The sequence below is a fragment of the Quercus robur genome, chromosome 1 (genome assembly GCF_932294415.1).
Source record: "Quercus robur chromosome 1, dhQueRobu3.1, whole genome shotgun sequence".
Classification (NCBI taxonomy): domain Eukaryota; kingdom Viridiplantae; phylum Streptophyta; class Magnoliopsida; order Fagales; family Fagaceae; genus Quercus; species Quercus robur.
Window position 1 is genome coordinate 22115370 of NC_065534.1, and position 24831 is coordinate 22140200.

Sequence of the window (24831 nt, forward strand, 5' to 3'; positions counted from 1 at the left end):
ATGGAAGGGTTGCAATCGCAAGTGCTAGAGACTGAGATAGATGCAAATCTTGAAGAGATATCAGTTGAAAACATTGCTTAGTTAGAGTTACAACTAGAATTGCTTGACCAAACTGCTACTATAACCCTTTATGTTTTGTTAGGCAGTCCATTTCCAAGTACAATGAGAGTCCAAGGAAAGATTAATCATCAAGAAATGGTTATTTTGATAGACACTGGTAACACTCACAATTTTTTGGATATTTCTATTTGGATGTTGTTAAAACTGTCATTGTCTACTGAAGATAGCTTTGAAGTGAAAATTGCCAAGGGAACTATGGACGCAAGGGGGGAGTCGCCACCTAGTTTTCGCAATGGTCTAAGAACCATATATATAGCGTCCTTTTGGGAAGGACTTTTTGATCTTATTACCAGATATATGAGTTTGGAGTTAAGGTACGGTTTTGGGAAGGTGTTAGGCACCCAAAACCGCCTAACCCTAAGGTTGACTTCCCATCATTGTATTTTATGTCTTAACCCTATTAAAGGCATAATTAATATCGTTATTCTCACTCACACACACACTAGCACTTGTCTAACATTCAACATGAAATCAAATATCTCTAACCACACATCTATCATGCTTACAAACAAAGACCTACCATTCATCTAATCATAGCATCACATATCAAAGGTCCTAACATTCATCTAGCATGGCATCAAAGTATTCATCGCATCACCAACCCTAATCATACATCTAAGCATGCTTTGTCATTGATAGGCCAAAAAACGTATTGACCCCTTGTGATTAATTAATTGATTAATTAGCCAAGTTTATTAATTAATTAAATTAACATGCAAATCGTGTGGTAGCACAAACAAATCACTAATGAAACTAAGTGCAGCGGAAATTAAATTGACATGGTGATTTGTTTACGAATTGGGAAAACCTACATGGCAAAAACCCCACCAAGTGATTTTAAGGTCATCACTCCCGAGAATCCACTATTATCAAAACAAGCGGTTACAAGTAAAGGAATCCTAGTATCTTATACCAACCTATTGTTGAACTCTTACCCCAATACCCAATTGGACTTGTTCTGTAGTGACCAGAGCTTGCAAAGGCACAAATATGGTGGGGGCAATGTGGGGTTCCTTGAAACCCAACATGTCTGGAGGCCCCAGAGAGGCCTACCAAAACGTTCGGTCGCTATTCTTAGAGCCTGGCTATTTGAACATTTTCTTCACCCGTAAGCCACTCTGCATGATTTGTTTGTTTTACAATTTTAATATCATGTGAATTTGTTGTGTTTATGGATGATGCTGTTTTAGGTACCCCACGGACACAGACAAGCACATGTTAGCCACTCAAACAGGTCTTTCTCGAAACCAGGTAAGGTTAATTAATTTTTATTACATAATTCAGCATCTTAAATCAATTTGTTTGGTTGTCTAAATTGGTGTGTGGTGGTATTAAAGCCAATCTAGTATAGTAGCATGACAGAACATTCTCAATTAAAGAAATCAACACCCCCCTCCCTCTACTCGTAGCTCAATTGGTATTGCTTGGTATTCAACAAAGAAGTCCATGATTCAAGTTTTCCCTTCCTTAACTATCAAATTATACAATAAAAATCACCACTCCCAAACCTTAGTGTTTTGATCCCATTTAATTACAGTAAGTCTAATAATGTCAATAATTATTAGACAACTACTGATATGATAGATTGTGATTGGTGTATAATAAAAATGATGTCAGTAGTGGTCCCAATGAAAGTGATGTTGTAGCATTGTTGATTTAATTATGGTCTAGCTAGAAGTTCCTGTTGGGCTATGTGGAGTTTGGCTTGTGCCTACAAATAGTAGTATCTAGAAATGTATTGTTATACTTTCTTTTCTTTCTCCCGAGTTTGCTGCTTGGATTAAGAATATTGGTCATAACTCATAACCATACTGACCTTTGTATGAAAAAACATGAGTTTTAGCCGTGGTGATATTTTGACTGATAAATGCAGGTGTCGAACTGGTTCATAAATGCCCGCGTGCGTGTTTGGAAACCAATGGTTGAAGAAATACACATGCTCGAAACTAAAGGTGTGGCAGAAGCCAATCAAAATTCCAACAAGAATGGTGGAAACTCAGCTGCTGAAGGTAGCCGTGACCAACTCCCTAACAATCTAAGCATTAATGCAATGCACAATAAGCAGATGGAATGCTTAGGTATGGAGTCCTCACTGAGCACTGGACATGGACTTGATGCAGAGCAGTGGAATCAAGAGAAGCAGAATAGATTGTCAGATTCCAACAAACATGGATGGGTCATCATTGATGGGTTTTGTCCCATACCAGCGAGGTGGCCTCGAGATTGGGGGACTTGGAGTTGGAGCTGTTTCCCTTACATTGGGTCTCAGGCATGGTGCAGAAAATGCACAGCATCAGCATCAGCATCAGCACCAGCACCAGCACCAGCACCAGTTGCAGCAACAGGAGGATCAGCTTAGGCAGCAATTTGGAGGGCAGATGATTCATGATTTTGTGGGCTGATTTATATAATGCTTGTTGCCAGCAGCATTGGAAGTGAATAAAGGGAGAAGACACGGCTCCTTACTGCCACCATGTTTCATTATGCATTGGCCTCTCTGAAGTTGTGTATATTGACAAATAGATGATTTCTTAAAGGAGTCATCCATTATTAGTAGATCCTGCGTAGGGGATGCGTGATGGTGAGAGACCATTCATCCTTGTAATGTGGCTTGAATCGCCTGATATCATATTTGTAATCTTTTAAGATGATATGCTATATATTTTCCACCGTCCACTACTAATTTCTTAGGTGAGGCAATTATGAAATATCCTTGTATGAAAAAAAAAGAAAAACCTAAATGAGAGAGATAGAGGGCCTCCTGGAAAGTCTCTAGTGCGTGCGCTACGACACCCTCCCCCATGCAAACCAACCCCCCCCCCCCCCCCCCCCCCCCCAGAAAAAAAAAAAAAAAAACACTAACATATGTCTCTTAAGTCAGAACCATATACATTTTTCATTTTTGATAATGGGATAGTTATAATGGGGAAGGAAGGTTTGAATTTTGAATTTTCATTGGAAATACGAGGATGTGGTTGAGCTATAAGGAGGTCATGCTTGTGTTGTCTGTGAGATATTTAGGAAGTTGATGAAATTAAATTAAAACTTCTCAATATCTGTACAATGCACATGTATATTATAAATTCACTGTGAAATATTTTTTACAAAATTATTTTGATGACTCATTTATACAAAATGGTTACTTCCAGACCACTGACAAATTAATGGTCTCTTTGACAAAGTCCTTGAACATGGGCACCCGCACACATGAAATCTTTCCTACAATCCTCATTTACACGAATCAAACAAAAAATCGTGAATATGGAACGAACTCACTAACATATATGGCCAGATCCTTAATGAGTCCTAAATGTTTGATTTGCGCCTTACCTAGACTCCCAAAATTCCAACAAGTAAAACAAGTTCAAAAGATTTAAAGATTGCATTTAGATTCTTATTTTGGTCCAACAAAAATAGCCCCAAAATAATTATCAACCTGCTAACCATTGTGAGGACCAATATTTTTCGGGAATCACCTTAGGGCCTAGATAGCAAGTCTTGTAATAGAGACTTAACTAACAATGCCCACGCTTCTAGATTACTAGATTTACAAATGAAGACAACAATTTATTTATTTAAGGGAAAAGATCAGGAAAACAATAAATATACATTTTCTTGAAGAATAAAATTTATTTCCTTCATTCTATTGAACAATGAAAAATAAAAGATTCAAATCAAATTACTTGGGTTTAATCTCCTAGTTATAATGTAAATAACAAAAATTACAATGGAACAAGTCTAATATAGATTTTTCTTTTTTTGCTGAAAGTCTAATATAGATTTTAAAATCTAAGTTTAGAGGCTAGGTGATGAAATGAGGAGATGTAAGTGCCCATCCTGACCCAATTTAAAGTTCAGTTTATTAGGAATTAATGGTCAATTATAATCTTGTCATTATTAGCAATCAAACAGACATATTTAGAAAGATCATATCATACATAAAAATAAATGATAATAAGAAAACAACACATGGGGATAATTAAGCTAAAAAACTTGAAATCCATAAAAATTAAGAAGTTAGTGTACATGGAAAAAGAAGAAGAAGAAATGCAACCTTTAACCATAAAGCCTGATGATCATGATTGAGAGGTTAACGCAATTCATCAATCCAACATTTGGTTGGGTTTGAATCATACATTCGTAACATTCCCTAGAATTTCCTTAAATTAAATCATCAAGTGAAATCTGTAGGGGTATCACACAATTAGAATGATCATGCATGATATCATGAATGTGAATATGAATAAATTCTAGCTCATATGATCATTCATTTCATGATTCTCATTATCATACGTGACATATCAACCCCACATATCATTAATCAATCCATGATATCCTATTTATAACACAAAAGTGTAGCTAACATTCTAAAGCAATAAATCAAGAAAATTACTTTTGAAATTTAGTTGCACGCACCCCTCCAAATAAAGAGCTTGATGATGGCCTTCCTTTGTAGGCTCCTATCTTCGAACACGAACTCTGTTGATGATCAAGTCTCCATCTTTTCTCAAGGATCCACGGGCCTTCTCTCCATTTTAAAGTAGAGGAATAGTGCTAGTGATGCCATTGGGGCTGCTAACATTTTTTAGATTTAATGAGACGATCGTTTGCCGGGAAACACCTAGAAAACTAGGGCCATCTTGTTCAAAATTGATGGGGGTTGAAAGGCTTTCATATGGATGGATTTGGATGATAAAAATAGTGATTGAGGGGAATCAATTTTATGGCTTTGGCTGGGACTTGAGGACTAATTCATACTTGAATGGGAAAAGTCAAGTAGTTGAAGTATTTTTGTGCTTGTAAAAATGGTGAGGATAAGCCTTCAATTTAGTGGTTTTTGGAGGAGGTTTTCCAAAGGTGAAGGTATTTTTGCCACTTTCCAAACCTTTACACAAGAAATTCCAAAACTGGCCGAGCTTGAGTCCTCATTGATGTTGATTCTTTTCCTTTTTATAAAAGAGGGTTTTTTTTGGTGGTTTGATTCTTGTGGCCCGTGGGATTTATTTTTTTATTTTATTTATTTAAAATTTTCTGATAAATGAGATGTATTTATACAAAAAATGTTGAAAAAAGGAAGACTATCAGACAATAAAAACAAAATATCAAATTGCTCTGCCTCAGCATCAAAGTGCTGAAAGTAGGCTCTTTGTATGCGATTGGCACTTTAAGCTAGGGTCAAAGTGTTGATCATCACTTTTGATGCCCAATTTCATCATTATCCATTTTTGCTTTGATTTTTTGGCATTTCAAGGAATGTATAAATAAATTTTATCATGACTAACCCCTCTTCTGATTAGGTTGACCCTAAAAGAGACTAGGGTTTTTAGTTATGAATTAATTATTCACTTATGAAAATAGACAATTCATGTAACAATTTAAAATGTCCAGTTATTCTATAGGTTTCATTCCATGCATGTGTGTTCATCTTTTGTTTTGAGTTAGGCCAATGAGAATTTTATGTCTAATTAATTCTAATCGTGCCTATATAAGGACCAATTAAAACCAATGATCCTTTAAAATATGAATTCGATTCCATTTTAAAGATTGTCATTCCACTAATGAATCTTGATCAGTCATTAGTTTCCAACTAGCTTGTAATCCCATGTATATACATGAATACACTTAAAGATATACATTAAGATACATAATATAATTCCTATATATATAATTTAAATATTATTGATAGTCATTTTTATATTTTGTTAACTCTTTAAAAAATTTTGTAAGGATATTATTAAGTATAAAATGTAAATTGTCCATTTAAAAAAAAAAAAAATTATTGTGAAGCACTTTTTTTTTTTAAATTTTTTTCTTTTTAGGATTCATTTATTTTAGATTCTTTAGTTTTTGTACTTAATAACTTGGATGGATATTTATGATGTGGTCTCACATTTGATTCTAAAATTAAGAAATAAAACTCTTTAAGAATAAATAATTTAAAACACATGACGCAAAATTGGAACTCTAATTTGGAATTCTAATTTGAGTTTCTCTTAGCTTCACTTATTATCATATACTAGCTTGTAACCCCATTCATATGCATGGATACACCTAAAGATATACAATAAGATGCATAATATAATTTTTATACATATATATATATATATATAAATAATTTAAATACTATTGATAGTCATTTTTATATTTTGTTAACTCTTTAAAAATTTTTGTAAGGATATTATTAGGTATAAAATGTAAATTGTCCATTTAAAAAAAAAAAAAAATTGTGAAGCACTTTTTTTTTTTAAAATTTTTTTTTCTTTTTAGGATTCATTTATTTTAGATTCTTTAGTTTTTGTACTTAATAACTTGGATGGATATTTATGATGTGGTCCCACATTTGATTCTAAAATTAAGAAATAAAATTCTTTAAAAATAAATAATTTAGGACACATGGAATAAAATTGAAATTCTAATTTGGAATTCTAATTTGAATTTCTCTCGGTTTCATCTATTATTATTATATATAGATATAGATTAAACTATTAGTTTTAAACCCCTTAACACAATATGTTTAACATAATATTAAGCCAAGTTGATTAACAAGTTTGTTAATTAAAACTAGGTTAAACAAATATGTGTAAAACAAATATAATGCGGAAAGTAAATAACACACAGATTTGATGACCTAGGAAAACCAAACTTGTAAAAAATATGGGGAAGATTTAACCTAGCTATCTTCAAGGTAAAAATAGATCCACTATGAAAGAATTGAAGTTTGTACAATAAGACTTAGACCACTAACATCCTATTATTACCTCGTGTAGAAAACTTACTACCACGACCACGTGACAACTCTGAGTTTACAGACTACTTCTTTCCTTGATCTACAGCAGTCACAAGTTGTGACTTTGAGATACCTCTCAAAGGTTTAAGATCTTCTTGAAAGTTTTTTATGTAGCAACTAAAGCAATCATTAAGTTCTTGATGTGAATCTTGATCTTAATAGCTCTATGTGTGCGTTTGAAGGCAAACACCTCTCAGATCTCACAAAAAATTCAACACACAACTCAACAAAGACCTGTAAAATGTAGTTAGAGTTTTTCCTTTTATACTTGGAGTGGAACACTTAATCTTGCACGTCATATGGGCTTGGGCTAGTTTGAGAATTCTGCAGAAAATTGCTGATCCACGATTCTTGATTGATCGAACCTTGCAAAAATTAAATAGTAATTTCCTGCAATTACTTGATACAAAACTTACATCAAACCAAACTTTGAGCACATCTAAACCTAGACTAAATGTTTTGATCATGGTTTGCCAACATATACAAATTGAAGTTCTAATACATTAGTTCCTAAAAACTTAGAACCTAACATAAACATAGCTCTACTTTTGTGTGGGAAATGACCATTTTACCCCTAGGAATTTTAACTTCATGAAATGAACCTTTTATCCTTGAACTTATGAAATAACATTTTAACCCCTAGACATAGGTTTCCTTGGAAATTTTGATTTTTCTCTAGTTACAAAATAGGGTGTTTACATATAGCCCTAAATGCGGAACTTACATAATTGAGCGTTCACCAATGTTTAGAAAGGATGCTGATTTAGCAACCAAAGAAAAATCCATGTTCGAGACAAGTAATGAAAATCAACTTCTTTGAACTGTATTGACAATTCTTCAAGGTACTCATGGTGAGGTTGTAGCTTTTTATCTTAGATTTCTATTTCCCTTGGAATTTTGGATTATCAAAAACAAAGTCTTCACTAAACTTCTCTCTTTAAGTTTTCTATCTCAAATTTTGTTGTCGATGAAACTGTTGCCTGCATCCTGAAAATCCCAATTGAACAAATAACTATATAATCAAATAGAATTGGTGGCTATTGGAACAATTAGTTTCTGTCCAAAAAGAGCCGAAAAGATTAAATAAAATTCCCAAAATTCAAATAAAGAACCCACAAATCTAATACCACTTTGTTGAGATAACAGAATCTTTGAAACCAGTTTATAGTGATTACAGTTAATTATATTGGATTTATGCGAAATAAAAATAGAAAAATATAATACACAATATAAAAAAATTTATGTCAGGCCTCCATTCATTGGCAATGTCAAGAAGAAAGTTACTTTTGCAAAATAAAGAAATTACATGAGTGACACATATCTTTCACAAAATATAGATTCCAAATACATCGAAAGAGTTGTCTCTCCCAGTTTACAAAAGCTAAGACTAAATAATAATATATAATGAACTAATCATGTGCATATATAACTCCAAACCCTGGAAATGTGTGGTTGGTATCTTTTAATATTTATAACTGAGACATTCATGTTTAAATCTCCCTCAACCCTAACTATCACTGTATAAAAAAAAAGAAAAAAGAATTAGTTGCTTATAGAGGAATAAAATTCCAATTCGAGACAACTAAATGATTTAATTAGGCACTAATTCCTTGTTATGTATTGTTGTCCCACACGGTAAGGAGTCCAAGCCAAGGTCAACATAAAGAGACTCCAAATATAATTCAAATTTGAACATCAGGCACAAAAACAGTGCTGTACTTGTCAAGATTCAGTGCAATACCGGTATTGCACCATGTGCATTTACTCTTATTATTCTCACTTTTTTTTTTCTTCTTCTTTCACCTTTTAACTTTCACATTTAAAAAAAAAACTTTTTTTTTTAATTTTTTTATTGAATAGTTGAGATAGAAGATTGCTTTTCTTAATTCTCAATCTCAGGCATTGAGAGCAATTACACATGGTAGGTATTTCACCATGATCTGTGTTATACATATCAAATGGTCGTATCGGCAGGATCCTGGACCGGCTCTATGTTATAGGTGAATGAGATAGTTTCGCCTAACGCACCCAAGTAGAAAAATGCCTCCAGTTTTTAATCAATAGAGTTATTTATTTCATTGTAATAGTATTAATTAAATCCAAATATTAGCCAATAAATAAAAAGTATTTTTTTATCAAATGAAAAACAAGAAAAAGAGAGAGAAATGTTACATTCGCAACATTTTTACAAATCCTAAGTATCATGTTATTACTTGTTATTAGCGGGGAAAAAAAGTAATTTCAGTAGAGGACTCAAATTAGAACTGGTAATAACTTAACACCTAGAATTTGTTGTGAAAAGATTGCAAATGTAACACTTCTCAAAAAAAAAAAAAAAAGGCACAAAATACACAAAATTTCACAATAGTTGAGTTGGCAAAATTTTACTAGTTCTCATTTAGGTCCACCATTAACATCATTTTTTTACTTACTATTATCAATCTATCACATCAACATGTATGAAAAGTTTTGTCAAATTTTGTGTATATAAGCTTTTTAAAAAACAAATTCTATGTGGTTAATTAGTAATTTTTCATCTATGTGGTTAAGTAATATTTAATTTTTTTTAAAGTCATTTAAATATATAAAAGACCTCAATTCAGTTTTCACCTAAGGCTCTCTAATGCATCAAGTTGCCCTGCTAATATTAAAAAAACATATAGAATGATGCAACGACGTTTTTTTTTTATGCTCACACCAAGTGCAAGGTAGGATTGTGTGCTACATATAATTGATAAATGACAATCGAATCTCCAAGTGATGAGAGACAGGTGATAGTTCATGTGTTGCATACTTGCATGTGTATTATATATATTAAAGCTTTTGCGCCATGAAGTACATAAAAACTTACATTTGTAACAAAAAATTCCCTATTGGAACTGAAATTAATAAACACGTGAATTGAGAATAATTGTCAAAGTTGTTTTCAAGGATCTTTAACTATGCTTTTCTTGCGGTATGATTCCCGTACTTGATTGTTAAAATTATATAAAATAAAAGCTTAGATTGCATTCGGCTCATGCAGCCATGCAAGCATATATTATAGTTTATTATGGAGAAATTCGAAGCATCCCGCTTATATACGTAAAAAAAAATAAAAGAAGTTACAAAACTGAGTACTTTCCATTAATTATACAAGAGTACAACCAAGCAATAACTAATTAAAAATAGTCCAAACATAGTTTATGATTATTTATACCACAGGACGTACGTACGTGCTGTACATGGCAATAGGTCACAAAATACAATATGTATAGATAATTCAAACTTATGCCATCTATACCATTATAGATTTGGCTTACCTTTAGTGCTTAGACACGGGCGCATGTCTTTGATGGCTAGTCCAAATACTCAAAGAGTATTAGACGGAAGCTTTACTCTTTTATTTTTTGCTTGGACTAGTCTATAAATTATTAAGCCTTACATAACAGGCATCACTTGGCTAATTACCCGTAGACTTTGGTTTAGCCCCATCCCCATTGTCATAAGGAGCGAACTTTTCTCTAGGAATGGAGTGGTGATCATTTGTATCGTCTGGATTGCTCATATCCTGATCGATTAGCTGCTGCTGCTCTTGCTCATGCATTTCAACCATCAAAGTTTTCCGATTTGTGGCCAAACAAGAGCTCACCATCATCATCAAGACTAAAGCAAGTGCTAGAAACCTCATTCTTCAACTTTTACTGTCACTGCCATTCAAAACCCAAATCATTTAATTAAAAAGATTAAAAAAAAAAGAAAAGAAAAAGGAAGAAACATTATTATTCTTCTTAAGTAAGGGAACTAGAATAATCAACCAGAGAAAGAAAAAGGAAAAAACATTGTTTTAATATTTTAAATATCTATATTTTTTTGGAAGCAGTGCAAAATATTTACTTACCCAACTAGGGGGTTATATGCTTTGGGACCTTATTACGGTGGAGGAAGAAGTTTAAGCAATTTATAGAGGAGTGCTAGGGTTTTTGTATAGACATGTTGTCATGAATATAAATTTATTGATGGAGTCTCCACCAAAAGAGGCAAAATTAAGTGGGATGACCATATAATTGAATTAAAATTGTTTTTAAAAGAATTAGAATGATGAAGTTGAAAGAATTCTTTGGTTCCCATTGGCACTAAAAATAGGAAGATTCCACCTTAGCGGTGGAATTAGCTCTAGGTAAAAACAAAACTGTCCATCAAGCACACGGAGAGTTACCTGTTGTATTGCCTTCGTGATGTGAAAGCATAAGGATAATTACAGTTCTTTCCAAAACTTATCCGGAACTGTATTTGCACAATCAACTTAGATGTAGTTTCTCACTAAAAGATTTGTGATTTCTCTTCATTACCCAGATTCTCATCATATACTAAAGCAGATGGACAAATTCCTAACCTTATGAATTCTAGGTTTATCAACCTGTTGCAACTCGAGGACATTTTAAGAATCTTTTTTTCCCCCTTGTTTACCAAATCCAAAATCATACAAAATAGTTGGCGATTTAGCAAATTCAGCAGCATCTAACTGACCTTGGGTTTGCCAATTAGTTTCCATTCTTTAGGTTTCACGTAAACCTATTTTTCTATTCCAATTTTGACTTCGACTCTCATTAGCAGCTCTTATAAATGAACACTATCCATGCCATTAAGAGATGTGTGAGTGCACTAGCTCTTGCAAATCAAAATCCTAATTATAATATATGAGTCCACTTGTTCTATATTTATTCATAGGGCAATATTAGATATTCTGTTTAAACAAGAATGTCAATTGCTATTCTCTCTCCCTCTCTCTTGATCGATCAATTCCAGTATTCACTTTCTTTCTTATATGCTTTTTTCTTTTGGATAGTTAACGGTAATTCACTACAACAAAATGTATTTTTGATGACGAAATTTAGTGAGGAAACCAAAAGATAACATATATTGCATTGCCAATTATAAAAAATAAATAACTTTTAGTGACGAAAATACAATTTCGTCCCAAAAAAAGTAAGGCGCGGAATAAAAAGTTAGGGTGCAAAAATCTTTGAAAGTGCAAGGTTTAATTTGTTTGAACAACACTACAATAATTTGACTTTAGAGTTTAATTTGTTACAATTTGAAAGTGTAAGGCTTAATTTGTTTCATGAAAATCTTTGAAAGACCCCTGATGTCTAACTATGCTACGAGTCTTTTTGACAAAGTTTTTGCGGTATTTAATTTAATTGAATAGTATGCTACACCCTCCTTCCCTCCTAAAAAAGAAAGTAGAAAAAAAAACATTTATGTTTCAAATCCTTTCTCACCAATGGAGGCTAATTTAACCCATTCTAAATGCCATGGATTGGAAAATGTTATGTTTTATTACGAACCACTTAATAGTATGATCAAAGAAAAATCAATGTTCGAGGAAGTAATGAAAATCAACCTCTTTGAACTTTATGGAAAATTCTCCAAGGTACTCGTGGTAAGGTTGTAGCCTTTCATCTTCGATTTCCATTTCCCTTGGACTATTTTAATTATCAAAGCAGAGTCTTCATTCATCAACTTCTATGTCATTTACTATGCGATTTATTGCAGCTTTTAGGCCAGAGATACAAGCCTCGTACTCAGTTACATTATAAGAGGCAAGAAAGTTGAGTTTGATTGCAATAGTTATGTGTACTTCCTTAGAGGATACCAACAAGATTCCTACTTGACTTCCTCTTCTGTTTATTGCTCCATCAAAGTAAAAATTTCATTTAGATTGCTCAACTCCCAATATGAAATTGTTTGCAAATTCTTCTTCAATTCATACTACTTTGATGGACGGACATTGGGCCAAATGTTTTACTGTTGCTGGACTGTTGATTTCAGATGATTCCTACTGAACAGATTGAAGACAGAAGATAGAAAGGCTTGAGTTTCTACTATGAAGAAAAATGGCACATTGGGCACAAATGTAAGGTAATATTTGGTAACCATTTTTATTTTTTGTTTTCAAAAACTTGTTTTTGAGAATATAAAGAAAAACCAATTTTCTTGTATTTTTGAAATAAAAAACATGTTTGGTTAGTTGAAATTAAAAAAATAGTTTTTTGAAGAAAAAAATAAAAAATACTAAAATATTTTGTTACTAGGATTTGAACTCTAATGCTAACCTATTAAATGAGACAGATTCATTAAATTAAATGCATGTTTCATTGACTTTTGAAAATTAGAAACTGAAAATAGTCTTTTGCATGTTTCCAGTTTCTTTCACAAATTGAGTTTTGAAAACAATTTTTGTTTTTTGTCCATTTTGGGTTGCCAAAAAAGTTTTCTAGTCTTAAAAATAGAAAATTGTTTTTGAAAACAGAAAATAAGGGAAAAAAAAATAGTTACCAAACATACCCTAAGTTACCAAAAGTCGTTTTCATGGAAGGGTTGCAATTGCAAGTGCTAGAGACTGAGATAGATGCAAATCTTGAAGAGATGTCAGTTGAAAACATTGCTTAGTTAGAGTTACAACTAGAATTGCTTGACCAAACTGCTACTATAACCCTTTATGTTTTGTTGGGCAGTCCATTTCCAAGTACAATGAGAGTCCTAGGAAAGATTAATCATCAAGAAATGGTTATTTTGATAGACACTGGTAACACTCACAATTTTTTTGGATATTTCTATTTGGATGTTGTTAAAACTATCATTGTTTACTGAAGATAGCTTTGAGGTGAAAATTGCCAAGGGAGCTATGGATGCAAGGGGGGAGTCGCCACCTAGTTTTTGCAATGGCCTAGGAATATATAGCGTCCTTTTGAGGAAGGACTTTCTGATCTTATTACCAGATATATGGGTTTGGAGTTAAGGTACGGTTTTGGGAAGGAGTTAGGTACCCAAAACCGCCCAACCCTAAGGTTGGCTTCCCATCATTGTGTTTTATGTCTTAACCCTATTAAAGGCATAATTAATATCGTTATTCTAACTCACACACACACACTAGCACTTGCCTAACATTCAACATGAAATCAAACATCCCTAACCACACATCTATCATGCTTACAAACAAAGACCTACCATTCATCTAATCATAGCATCACATATCAAAGGTCCTAACATTCATCTAGCATGGTATCAAAGCATTCATCGCATCACCAACCCTAATCATACATCTAAGCATGCTTTGTCATTGATAGGCCAAAAAACGTATTGACCCCTTGTGATTAATTAATTGATTAATTAGTCAAGTTTATTAATTAATTAAATTAACATGCAAATCGTGTGGTAGCACAAACAAATCACCAATGAAACTAAGTGTAGCAGAAATTAAATTAATACAGTGATTTGTTTACGAATAGGGAAAATCTACACGGCAAAAACCCCACTAGGTAATTTTAAGGTCACCATTTCCGAGAATCCACTATTATCAAAACAAGCGGTTGCAAGTAAAGGAATCTTAGTATCTTATATCAACCTACAGTTGAACTCTTACTCCAATATCCAATTGGACTTGTTCTGTAGTGACAATATCTCCTTTTGATGCACAACTCCCAGTACGTGACTAACTAATTGCGAGGATCTTAGTACGCGATTTCAATCACCAAATAGAGAAGGTTGTTGGGTTTATTGCACACACATTGTGCACTACAAGCTCCACTGCTATAACCGCTAACCTAGTGGTGCAAAAAGTTTCTCTGTTTTCTAAAAGAAGTTTCTCTGGGGCACCAGGAAAGCTTTCTTTTGGGCTGTAGAACCTGACGTTCCTGTGGTAGGATTCTTTGTATCTCAAGCATTTTTTTGCTTGGAGGTGGTTCAAATGCTAGCTTTTCTTCCTCTATTCTTCTAGTTTTTTTTTTTTTCTCTTTCCTTTTTCCTTTTTTTTTCTGGGGCTTTGGAGACACGAGAGTTGTGGGGGGGGGGGGGGGTGTTTAAATATGGAGAACCTTACAAAACATTGGCAAAGCTTGTCTTTGAATGCTAGGGAAGGTGACGAGCTGGGGTTGGATGATGAGCTCTTAACCAAGAGCTTTACTATGGCGGCAAAATTTTTAACAAAACGGGCACTCAATGTGGAGCCTGTGACAAAAACCTTCAGCCCTCTGTGGAGATCGGTTAAGGGTTTTGAGGTTAGGAAGATCAGTGACCATGTCTTACTATTTACTTTTGAAAAAAAGGAGGAGGTGGAGAGGATAATGAGCAATGCCCCTTGGAGTTTTGATAAGCATCTGGTGGGGCTGCAGTGGTATGAAAGGGGAGTTTCACTCCGGGACCTAGAATTTAAGAGGATTCTGATTTGGGTCCAAATACATGATGTTCCGTTTAAGTTTATGAATAAAACTGTGGCGGTGAAACTCTGTGAAGTGGTAGGGGCTGTTTGTCAAAGTAGTGATGAGGGTGAGACGGATGGGGGGAGTTTTCTACGCATGAAGGTAGTTATTGACATTAGCAAGCCTCTGTGCAGGGGACGACTAATATCTCTGTCCAAAGGTGAACAAAGTTGGGTGTCTTTCAAGTATGAAAGACTTCCCAACATCTGCTACTGGTGTGGTTGTTTGAATCACGTAGACAGTGACTGTGATTTGTGGATTGAGAGTGAAGGTAAGCTTACTAAGGAGAACCAAGCTTATGGTGCATGGATTCGGGCTACACCGTATGTGAAGGGCAGAAGCTCAGTCCTCAAAGTTCCGGGTTTCTACGCTGCAAAAAAAGCTCAGAAGAAAAAGGTGGCTGAGGTAGAGAACGTGGCGGTACCGTCGGTGCTTCTGGTGGATGACTATCTTCCCACGGTGGTGCAGGAACAAACTGAGGTTGCAGCACATTTTCAGTATGCTTCTAACGAGGTTTCAGTAGTGTCAGAAGGGGAAGCTATGATCCATGATGGGACGGTATTGGAAAGCCATGATTCAAGGGAAAGTTTTGAGGAAAGACTAGCTGAGATTGATAAGGACCTGACACGGTTTGACAGGGGGGGTGGTGTGGTTTTAGGGGCTTCCAATGGAGGAAATCATGATGGGAATAAGGTTGAAAGTACAACTAGGGGGGGCTGAAGTTTTATATACGGCAGGGGAAAGCACAAAAGCAAAAGCAAAACTAGGGGTTGAGATGGTGACTACTCAAACACGTGAGAAGGAGGGGGTCTTGGTAAGTGTTCCTATTACCCAATCTGTTTTATGTGATATTTCTAATATTATGAGCCCTAGGAAAAGTAGTGTTGGGGTGGAAAAAGTTAAAAGGGTGAGGAAAAAAGCCCATGCACGGCAAGTAGAGAATGCTACTCCTAGGGTAGTAAAAAAAAACACTAAAAGGTTAGCATCTGAGGGAGACTACAGTGAGTTACCTAACAAGAAGAGATTGGTTTCTTGCTTTGGTCAGGATCAAAATATTTTAATGGTGGAGGCTGCGGAGCAGCCCCGCCAACAGCAATGAATATTTTATGCTGGAACTGTCGAGGACTTGGGAGCCCTCAGACAGAGCAGGAGCTTGGTGATTTAATTCGGGTTCATTCTCCCTCAATCGTGTTTGTAGCCGAAACATGGTTGAAAAAAGCTAGGCTAATTTATTTACGTGACAAGTTGAAATTCGATGGTATGATTGAGTTTTCAAGGGAAGGGAGAGGGGGAGGGGTGGTGATTTTTGGAAGAAAGAAGTGGATTTCTCGGTTGATACTTACTCGCCAAATCATATTGATGCGATCATTAATAAAGGAAAGGAGGGGGAGTGGAGATTCAACGGTTTCTATGGGGAATCCGAAACAAGTAATCATTATATTTCATGGGCCACTTTGAGAAGGCCAAAAGCAAAATTTACATTACCTTGGATATGTGCGGGGGACTTCAATGAAATTATCCGAGCCCATGAAAAATTGGGGGGGAGACATAGACCGTGTAGGCAAATGGAGGAGTTTAGGGACGTGTTGGATGAATGTGGTTTTCAAGATTTGGTATACAGTGGGAACAAATTCACTTGGTGCAATGGGCATGGGGAGGGACATACAGTGTGGGAGAGACTTGATAGAGTGGTTGGAACGGCGGATTGGCTCTCTATGTTTTCGGCTACGAAAGTGGTTCATTTGGAGTGTGGTACATCGGATCACAAGCCAATAATGATTCACTTACTAGGTATACCTAAGAAAGTTAACAAACCTTGGCGGTTTGAGCAAATGTGGATGAGGTATGAGGGGTGTAGAGAAGTCATTGAGGATGCATGGTCCCATGATTATCATGGCAATCCGATGAGTAGAGTGGAAGGAAAAGTGGAGAGGTGTCGAAAAAGTTTGAAATGGTGGAGCAAAGTAGCTTTTGGTAATGTGACCCGAAGCCTTAGGGAGAAAAAAGAGCTCTTGAGAGTGGCCGAGGAAGAGGCTATTAGGGGTGGAAGTTTCTCTCAGGTTCAAAGGTTGAAGTTAGAGATTTCAAAGCTTTTGGGTAAGGAAGAGCAGATGTGGAAACAACGATCTCGAGCTCTATGGTTGCAAGAGGGTGATAACAATACAAAGTTTTTCCATAGTAGAGCGTCTCATCGGTTTAGAAGGAATTGTATTGACACTCTTGAAGATCCGAGTGGGGAGGTGTGCACGGATGAGGATGGGATTTCTCAGATTCTGGTCAATTACTACCAACTCCTTTTTAACTCTTCAAATTCGTCTAGGATGGAGGAAGTTGTGGCGGGTGTGCTTTGCTCTGTAACGGAGGAGATGAATGAAGTGCTAAATGGGGAGTATACTAAGGAAGAGGTGGTCATGTCTTTGAATCAAATGGAACCTTTGAAGGCCCCGGGTCCGGATGGTCTTCCTTTCTTCCAACACTATTGGCCGTCAGTGGGCGCAGATGTGACTGAAGCGGTGTTGAGTTGTCTTGCTTCAGGTGTCATCCCTCCATCCATAAACCAGACATTCATCACTCTCATTCCTAAGGTAAAAAGTCCCACAAAAGTCTCTGAATATCGCCCTATTTCTTTATGTAATATAATTTATAAGCTTGTATTAAAGGTGATCGCAAACAGGCTTAAAGGGGTACTACCCTTGATTATTTCAGAATCTCAAAGTGCTTTCCAATCGGGCAAAGCAATTTCCGATAACATCCTTGTAGCTTTCGAGACTTTGCACCATATGAAGAACCAAAAATCAAAAAAAGGGGGTTTTATGGCATTGAAGCTTGATATGAGTAAGGCTTATGATAGGGTGGAGTGGAGTTTCTTGGAGGTCACTATGTTGAAGATGGGTTTTGATGCGCGATGGGTGGCCTTGATATTGAGTTGTATAAATTCAGCTTCTTATTCAATCCTTGTGAATGGAGTTTCTAAGGGTGACATCTGGCCATCGAGGGGTATTAGGCAAGGGGATCCCCTCTCTCCATATCTATTCTTAATTTGTTCTGAAGCCCTAAATTGTCAACTGCAACAGGCAGCCAGGTCTGAAGCTATTAGGGGTTTCTCTCTTTGCAAAAATGGCCCAAAAATTTCCCATTTGTTCTTTGCGGATGACACCCTCCTCTTTTGTCGAGTTACTAAGAGGGATTTGGATGTTATCCAAAGTATTTTGGTGTTGTATGAGAAAGCTTCTGGCCAAAAGCTAAACAGAGAAAAAACTTCTGTGTTCTTTAGCAAGGCTACTCCGGCTGAGAGGAAGATTGAGATAATTAATGAGTTGGGGGTAAGTGAAGTGCGGGAGTATGAGAAGTACATTGGTCTTCTGGCGGTGGTGGGAAGGAATAAAAAGGCGAGCCTAAATTTCATTAAGGAGAGAGTTTGGAATAAGCTTCAAGGTTGGAAGGAAAAGCTTCTCTCACAAGCGAGAAGGGAGGTGCTCCTAAAGGCAGTAGTCCAAGCTATACCTACCTTTGCGATGGGTTGCTTCAAGCTCCCATCTGGACTACTACATGACATAGAAATGATGATAAGGAAATTTTGGTGGGGCCAACGGGGTGATCAACGTAAGATTCATTGGAAGAATTGGGAAACTATGTGTAAGCCTAAGGCGTTGGGGGGTATGGGTTTTAAAGACTTGGAGAAATTTAATGGGGCTATGCTTGCTAAGCAAGTGTGGAGACTACTAGTGGACAAATCATCTCTCTTTTACCGGGTAGTTACAGTGGGTCAGTCTTTGATGCTAAGGTAGCATCGGGATCGTTTGCATGGAAGAGCATAGTAAAGGCCTTAAAGTTGGTTCAGTCGGGTTTACTTTGGAGAGTAGGGAATGGCTCTAAGATAAATATATACAATGACAGGTGGCTGCCAGGGGGGGCCTCGGCTTGTGTAGTTTCTCCAAGAATTGAAGGGGTTTCAAATTGGACAGTTGCAAATCTGTTGGAGCCGGGTGGAGGGGGCTGGAATGAGCAACTAGTAGATGACATCTTCCTGCCTTTTGAAGCCCAAAGAATCAAGAGTATTCCCTTGTGTGTCACGGATCAAGAGGACTGCCTCTCTTGGCCGAGGTGCCGGTCAGGATCCTACTTCGTAAAATCCGGCTATCAGTTGTTGTGCGAGACTGAGATGAACTCCCTGCCTTCCAACTCAGATTCAGAGATGTTTAAACGTTTCTGGAGGGATATTTGGCGGTTGAAAGTGCCAAATAAGGTGAAGGTATTTCTATGGCGAGCTTGCTCAAGAGCTCTCCCAACGAAGGTTAATCTCCAAAAAAGAAGGGTGGTGGATAACTCGACGTGTGACCAATGTGGATGCATGACTGAAGATGAGTTTCACGCTCTATGGGACTGTGAGATCGTGAGGTGTGGGCGCTAGCTTTTGGGGAGGTGAGGAGAAAGGGCCAGAGTCTTAAAGTCATGAGCGACCTTGTGAGTGTTACCAAGGCAGAAGGTTTAAGTCTGGAGTTGTTTGCGATGACGGCGTGGCTGATTTGGATGCGGAGAAACAAGTTGAGAGCGAACGATAATCCTCAGCCATGCTCTAGAGTCGCCTACTCTGCTTCAGCTCTGTTGGATGAATTTCAGCAAGGAAAACAGAGCATGGCGAGAGGAAACAGAACCAGCCCGGTGGTGTGGCAGCCTCCGTCGGGATGTTCAGTCAAAGTTAACTTCGACGGGGCGGTGTTTAATGAGGATCAGGAAGCTGGTATTGGAGTGGTCATTCGCAACAATGAAGGGCAGGTGCTGGCGGCGCTATCGAAGAAGGTGCGGATGCCAGTTACAGTGGAAGTTCTTGAGATGTTGGCGGCTAGGAAAGCTGCCATGTTTGCCAGGGACCTCGGTTTCAGCCAGGTGTGTTTTGAAGGCGACGCTGAACTAGTGGTAAAGTGCTTACAGTCGGGTATGGTTTCAAATGCACTGGTTGGCCATTTGGTAAAAGACTTCATGTCTATAAGGAGGCACTTTCAGTCCTCTAATGTCATCCATGTCAGGCGGCAAGGCAACAATGTTGCCCATGCTTTAGCTAGGGATGCAAAATTTTCTTTTCCTTTAAGGGTTTTGATGGAGGAAGTTCCTCCAAATATTTCCTATTTTGTTGTAAGAGATTTGCCTTAGTTTATTAATTTTTCTCTCCCCGAGTTGGGGGGTTCCTCAAAAAAAAAAAAAAAAAAAAAAAAAAAAAACTAGAGAAGGTTGTTGGTTGCTGTAAGGTGGTGGGCTGTGCTAGTGGTGTTGGGCTACTTCCTATGGCACTAAGCACAAGTTTTCTGGATAAGGGAGTTGGGGTCGGTCCAGTTGCAACTCAAGTTGGTCCGACTTGTGCGCAAACTAGGCCAGGTCTGCCAGGAACGTGCTTACGGCAGGCAGAACTGTTTCAGGCAAGTAGTGACAGACAGAAATAATAATAATAAAATAAACAAAATATATAGCCACTCAGTGGGAAATGACCAAACAGCCCTTGTACACAATTATAGCAGCAATATTACTCATTTTACGGAAGGGAAAGAACAAAATAGAAGTTAACAGGTATTAATATGTATGGGTTAATCAGAATGTTAGGAAAATCAACTAAAGTCCAGTTCGCAGGAGCAAAGCCAGAGAGGAAAGAACGTTCCTTCTCAACGCAATTAATCTCTTAGGAAAAAGTTTTGCCGTGGAGATTTACTGCCCTGAGGGAAATGGACCTGAGTGGTTTTTTGCACAGAGGCTCCTTGAGGTTTTCACAGAGAGTAGGATTTCATGAGGGAGAGAGGGAATCAATCTACCGATGCATGCTTGCCGTTCTAATTCTCACTTTGTCTTTCTTTTTGGTTGTTTTCTTTCTTTCTTTCCCACTCGTTTCTTTCTCTATTTCTCAGTTTCTCTTTTCAAGTTCCTATTTCTTAGTCAAAGTTCCCGTTGTTCCTCTTCCCCTGTTCACGGCAAGACCCTCTTTTTATATTGCATGCCGTGATCGGATTTTACTGTTTTAGCCCTTAACCTCCTTTGTCTGGTCTGGGTGTATTGGCCGACCATCATTGTTCCGTCTGTGTGCCACCCCCCATCACCAGACAAAGAGGAGTATTTTGTTTGCTTGTCTGTCGTGACACCCTTTCCTGCTACGGTCTGGGTTCTTTCTCGCTCCCTATCCCTCACGGCATGCACCTAGTGGTTCCAACTCAGCTTGTCTCTTTAGGGTAGTAAGTCATCCCAACAGGACACCTCCCCGAAAGAGCTTGAGTCGGAACCTCAAAAATAGATTTTTCTCCTCTCCCCACCACCAAACCATGCCCTTTGAATCTCTGACCCCCGACCTCACCATGCTCTGTATTGGCTGGGTACAGGTTGGTAGTGTCTGAGCCTTGCGCGTGCCTTCCTTCCACATGTGTCCAAAATCTGCCTGCTGCCCATTCGTCTGCCGTGGTCTGGAGGCTTGCCTACATGACCTACTATCCGTTTTCTTTGACCTTTTATGTGGGCTGCTTTTTGATTTCCCGCTCCTTTCAGGAGCTGGGCTTTGTTTGATGATGGGCCTTATATTTCTTTGGCCCACTTCTTGGTTTCCCTCATTTCCTGCCATATTGTTCTGTTATTCTTGTTGTAATGATTTAATCCTGCTAGGCCTTTTTAGGCCAGCCGTGATTCAGGAGCTTATCAGCGTGGGCTTTGTTGTGGGGTTTATTCTAGATCACCTCTGTGAGGTTGCTCGAGCCCTTTTTATGAGGAGAGTTCAGCCAGCTGTTGATGCTATAGATGCCCGGATCGAGATTCTGAAGAAGGAGGTGGCAGACTTGGAGGGTCATCGCGAGCGCCTTCTTTCTGGCATTGGTGGGCCCAGTCATTTTGGAGACCAGACTCTCATTTTCGGACTCCATTGATGATGATGCAGTTCCTTTCCCCTTTTTTGCTTTCCTTCTTTTATTATGTCGTCCAGAACACTTATATGTTTCCTATAGCATTTATTTGGCGTGTGTTTGCCACAGTTTGGGTTTGTAATCATGATGTTACACTTTGCTACTACTTTTACTATCATTATGACATGGTGCTAATACTTCGTACTTTTTCATTACATATTCATGAAAGCATGTTACAAATTTTTTTTTCCCTGTGACATAATCACTTGAAGGAAAGAAAAAAGTAAAGGAAACATAAAAGCTTTTAGCAAGACAAAAGAAAAGGGGCAACCACATAACTCTTTTCCCTAGGCGTAATAACGTTTCAACCACTTCCCATTGATGGAATCCATTAAGTCTCTGCCATCCATTTGAGTTAGACGGTAATATCCACTTTAATGTGCTTCCCTTATCACAAGGGGTCCTTCCCACTTTGGTACAAACTTAGATGGTCCTGCCAGGCCTCGCCTGACATAGTCTGCCACCATTAGCACAAGTTGTCCTTCTGCAAACATTCTTTCCTTGGTCATCCTGCCATAGGCTTCAGTCATCTTTTGTCTGTATCTGCGACTGCATTCTTGGGCCTTTTCTCTTTTTTCATCAAGTCCTTCTAGATCTTCGTACCTTTCTGCCGCAAAGACTTCTCCCTCATTTTCTTTTTCTCGCATCTGCATGACTCTCAGGGACGGTGTCATTATTTCTGCCGGGCTTACTACCTCAGTTCCGTAGACTAAGGAAAAAGGTGAAAAGCCTGTGGCTGACTTTGGTGATTTTCTATAAGCCCAAAGAGCGTCTGGCAGGTGCGTCGCCCATTCTCCCGTATACTCTTGGCTCATTTTACTGATAATCTTTATGAGAGTTTTGTTTGTTGCCTTTGCTTGTCCATTCCCTTGAGGGTAATAAGGCGATGACTGGTGGTGCTTGACTGGTGGTGATTGACTTGGTAGAACTCTAGCATCTTCCTTATATCACTGTTGACAAATGGTGTGCCATTGTCACTGATGATCCTGTGGGGCACCCCAAACCTTACAATTATATCTTCTTTGATGAAATTTGCCACTGCTCCTCCTGTGGCCTTACGGAGTGGTACTGCCTCTACCCACTTAGTAAAATATTCTGTAGCCACATAATATCCATATGTATCCATGTGATGGTGGGTTAACTGGTCCTACTAAATCTAGCCCCCAAGTGTGGAAGGGCCATGGGGTGACCATGCTATGTAAATTCTACGGATGGGTATGAATCAAGTTGGCTTGTACTCGACAGCTGTGGCACTTTTTTACAAATTTTGCCGCATCTCTTTTCATGGTAGGCCAGTAGTAGTCCATCTGCAGTAGGCATCTGTAAAGCTTTTTTTTTTCCCCTGGTGTTCACCACATTCCCCTGAATGTACTTCTTTTATCATTTCTTTTGCTTCTTCAGGGCTTAAGCACCTCAAAGGGTCCCCATCATATCCTTTTTTGAAAAGGACTATGTTATGCAAGAAGTGACGTGTTGCCAACCTCGTAACTTTCCTCCTTGTTTGCCGCAAGCTGGCAAGTCCCACACTGGGTTTGGACTTGATCTGCATTTTTACCCATACTTGGCCAATAGAAGCTTGCCCTTTGAAGTCTGCGGTAAAGGCTGACTTCCTCGCAAGACCCGCAAGTCTTGTCGTGTACTTCTTTCAATTTTTTCTCGGCTTCCTCTTGCCCCACGCATTTGGACAAGATCCCACCTGGCATCCTATGGTACAACTCTCTTACCAAGGCGTAGTCTTTTAGTATCTTTAATTCTGCGGCATCTTCTCCCTTTATCAAGACTTCCTTTATGGGGATTCGCCAATCCCCTTCGCCCTGTTCCTCCTAGAACTTTTCCTTCAACACCTCAATGATGGGTTCTTCCCTTTTACTGACTTCTATCCTGGTGCTATCCCCTTTGAAAATTATTTACAACCCCAGTGCGGCTAATGCGTCTGCAAACCGGTTTTCGTTTCTTGGAGCATGCTCTATTTCGAAGGTTGAGAATTTTTCTTCCATCCTTTGGGCCATTGCTCTGTATGGGGCTAGGTTGGGCTCTTTTAAGGAAAAGCTTCCCTTGGCCTGGCAGACGACCAGATTCGAATCTCCCAATACTCTTAAATGTTTGACTCCCATTTCGAGAGCCGTGGCTAGCCCGGTTAGGTAGGCTTCGTATTCCGCCATGTTGTTTGAACAGGGGAATTCCAGCTTGAACGATAGCGCCACTGCCTTGTCTTCTTCCTGATACAAGACTACTCCCACCCCTCCAGATTGGGTAGTAGAAGACCCATCAAACTTCATTACCCATTGTTCTCTGACCTTTTCTGCCACGACTACTTCCCCTGGAACTTCATCATCCAGCGGGAATTCTTCCTCTCCCGGAAACTGTGCCAATAGATCCGTTATAGCCTGACTTTTCACCACCCTAGGTGTCCCCATTCTCAAGTCGTATTGTGACAATTGTAACAACCACTGAGATATTCTGCTAGAGAGGATCGGTTGCTGTAACAAAGCTTTAACGGCATGGGACTTAGTCATCAGCCATACTTTGTAGGCCAAGAAATAATGACGCAACCTCTACGAAGCATATACAATGGCTAGGCATGCTCTCTCCGCCCTTGGATAACGAGTTTCTGCATCTTTTAAGGCGCGGTTGATGTAGTACACTGGTTGCTCGACGCCACCTCCATCCTCCTAGACGATTAGTGTACCAATGGCATACGAGTTGGTGGCCAAGTAAAGTAGCAGTGGTTTTTTGTGGATAGGGGCCTGCA

At 37.9% G+C, this 24831-nt stretch overlaps 2 protein-coding genes, 1 long non-coding RNA gene and 1 pseudogene across 3 annotated transcripts; 2 read left to right on the plus strand and 2 right to left on the minus strand.

The window, feature by feature from the left end:
* On the plus strand, positions 1-2799 carry LOC126732976 (BEL1-like homeodomain protein 8; annotated as a pseudogene).
* A 7212-nt stretch (positions 2800-10011) lies between these two features.
* On the minus strand, positions 10012-10880 carry LOC126725638 (uncharacterized). The gene is made up of 2 exons (XR_007655528.1): positions 10788-10880; positions 10012-10596 (listed from the first exon to the last, which is right to left on the minus strand). It is a non-coding gene; the product is annotated as an uncharacterized LOC126725638 (long non-coding RNA).
* Positions 10881-19602: 8722 nt separating this feature from the next.
* LOC126733103 (uncharacterized) lies at positions 19603-20301 on the plus strand. The gene has a single exon (XM_050436316.1). The coding sequence runs from the start codon at positions 19603-19605 to the stop codon at positions 20299-20301; it is 699 nt and encodes a 232-aa protein (XP_050292273.1).
* A 3685-nt stretch (positions 20302-23986) lies between these two features.
* Positions 23987-24595, minus strand: LOC126733185 (uncharacterized). The gene has a single exon (XM_050436430.1). The coding sequence runs from the start codon at positions 24593-24595 to the stop codon at positions 23987-23989; it is 609 nt and encodes a 202-aa protein (XP_050292387.1).
* Between the last annotated feature and the right edge of the window lie 236 nt (positions 24596-24831).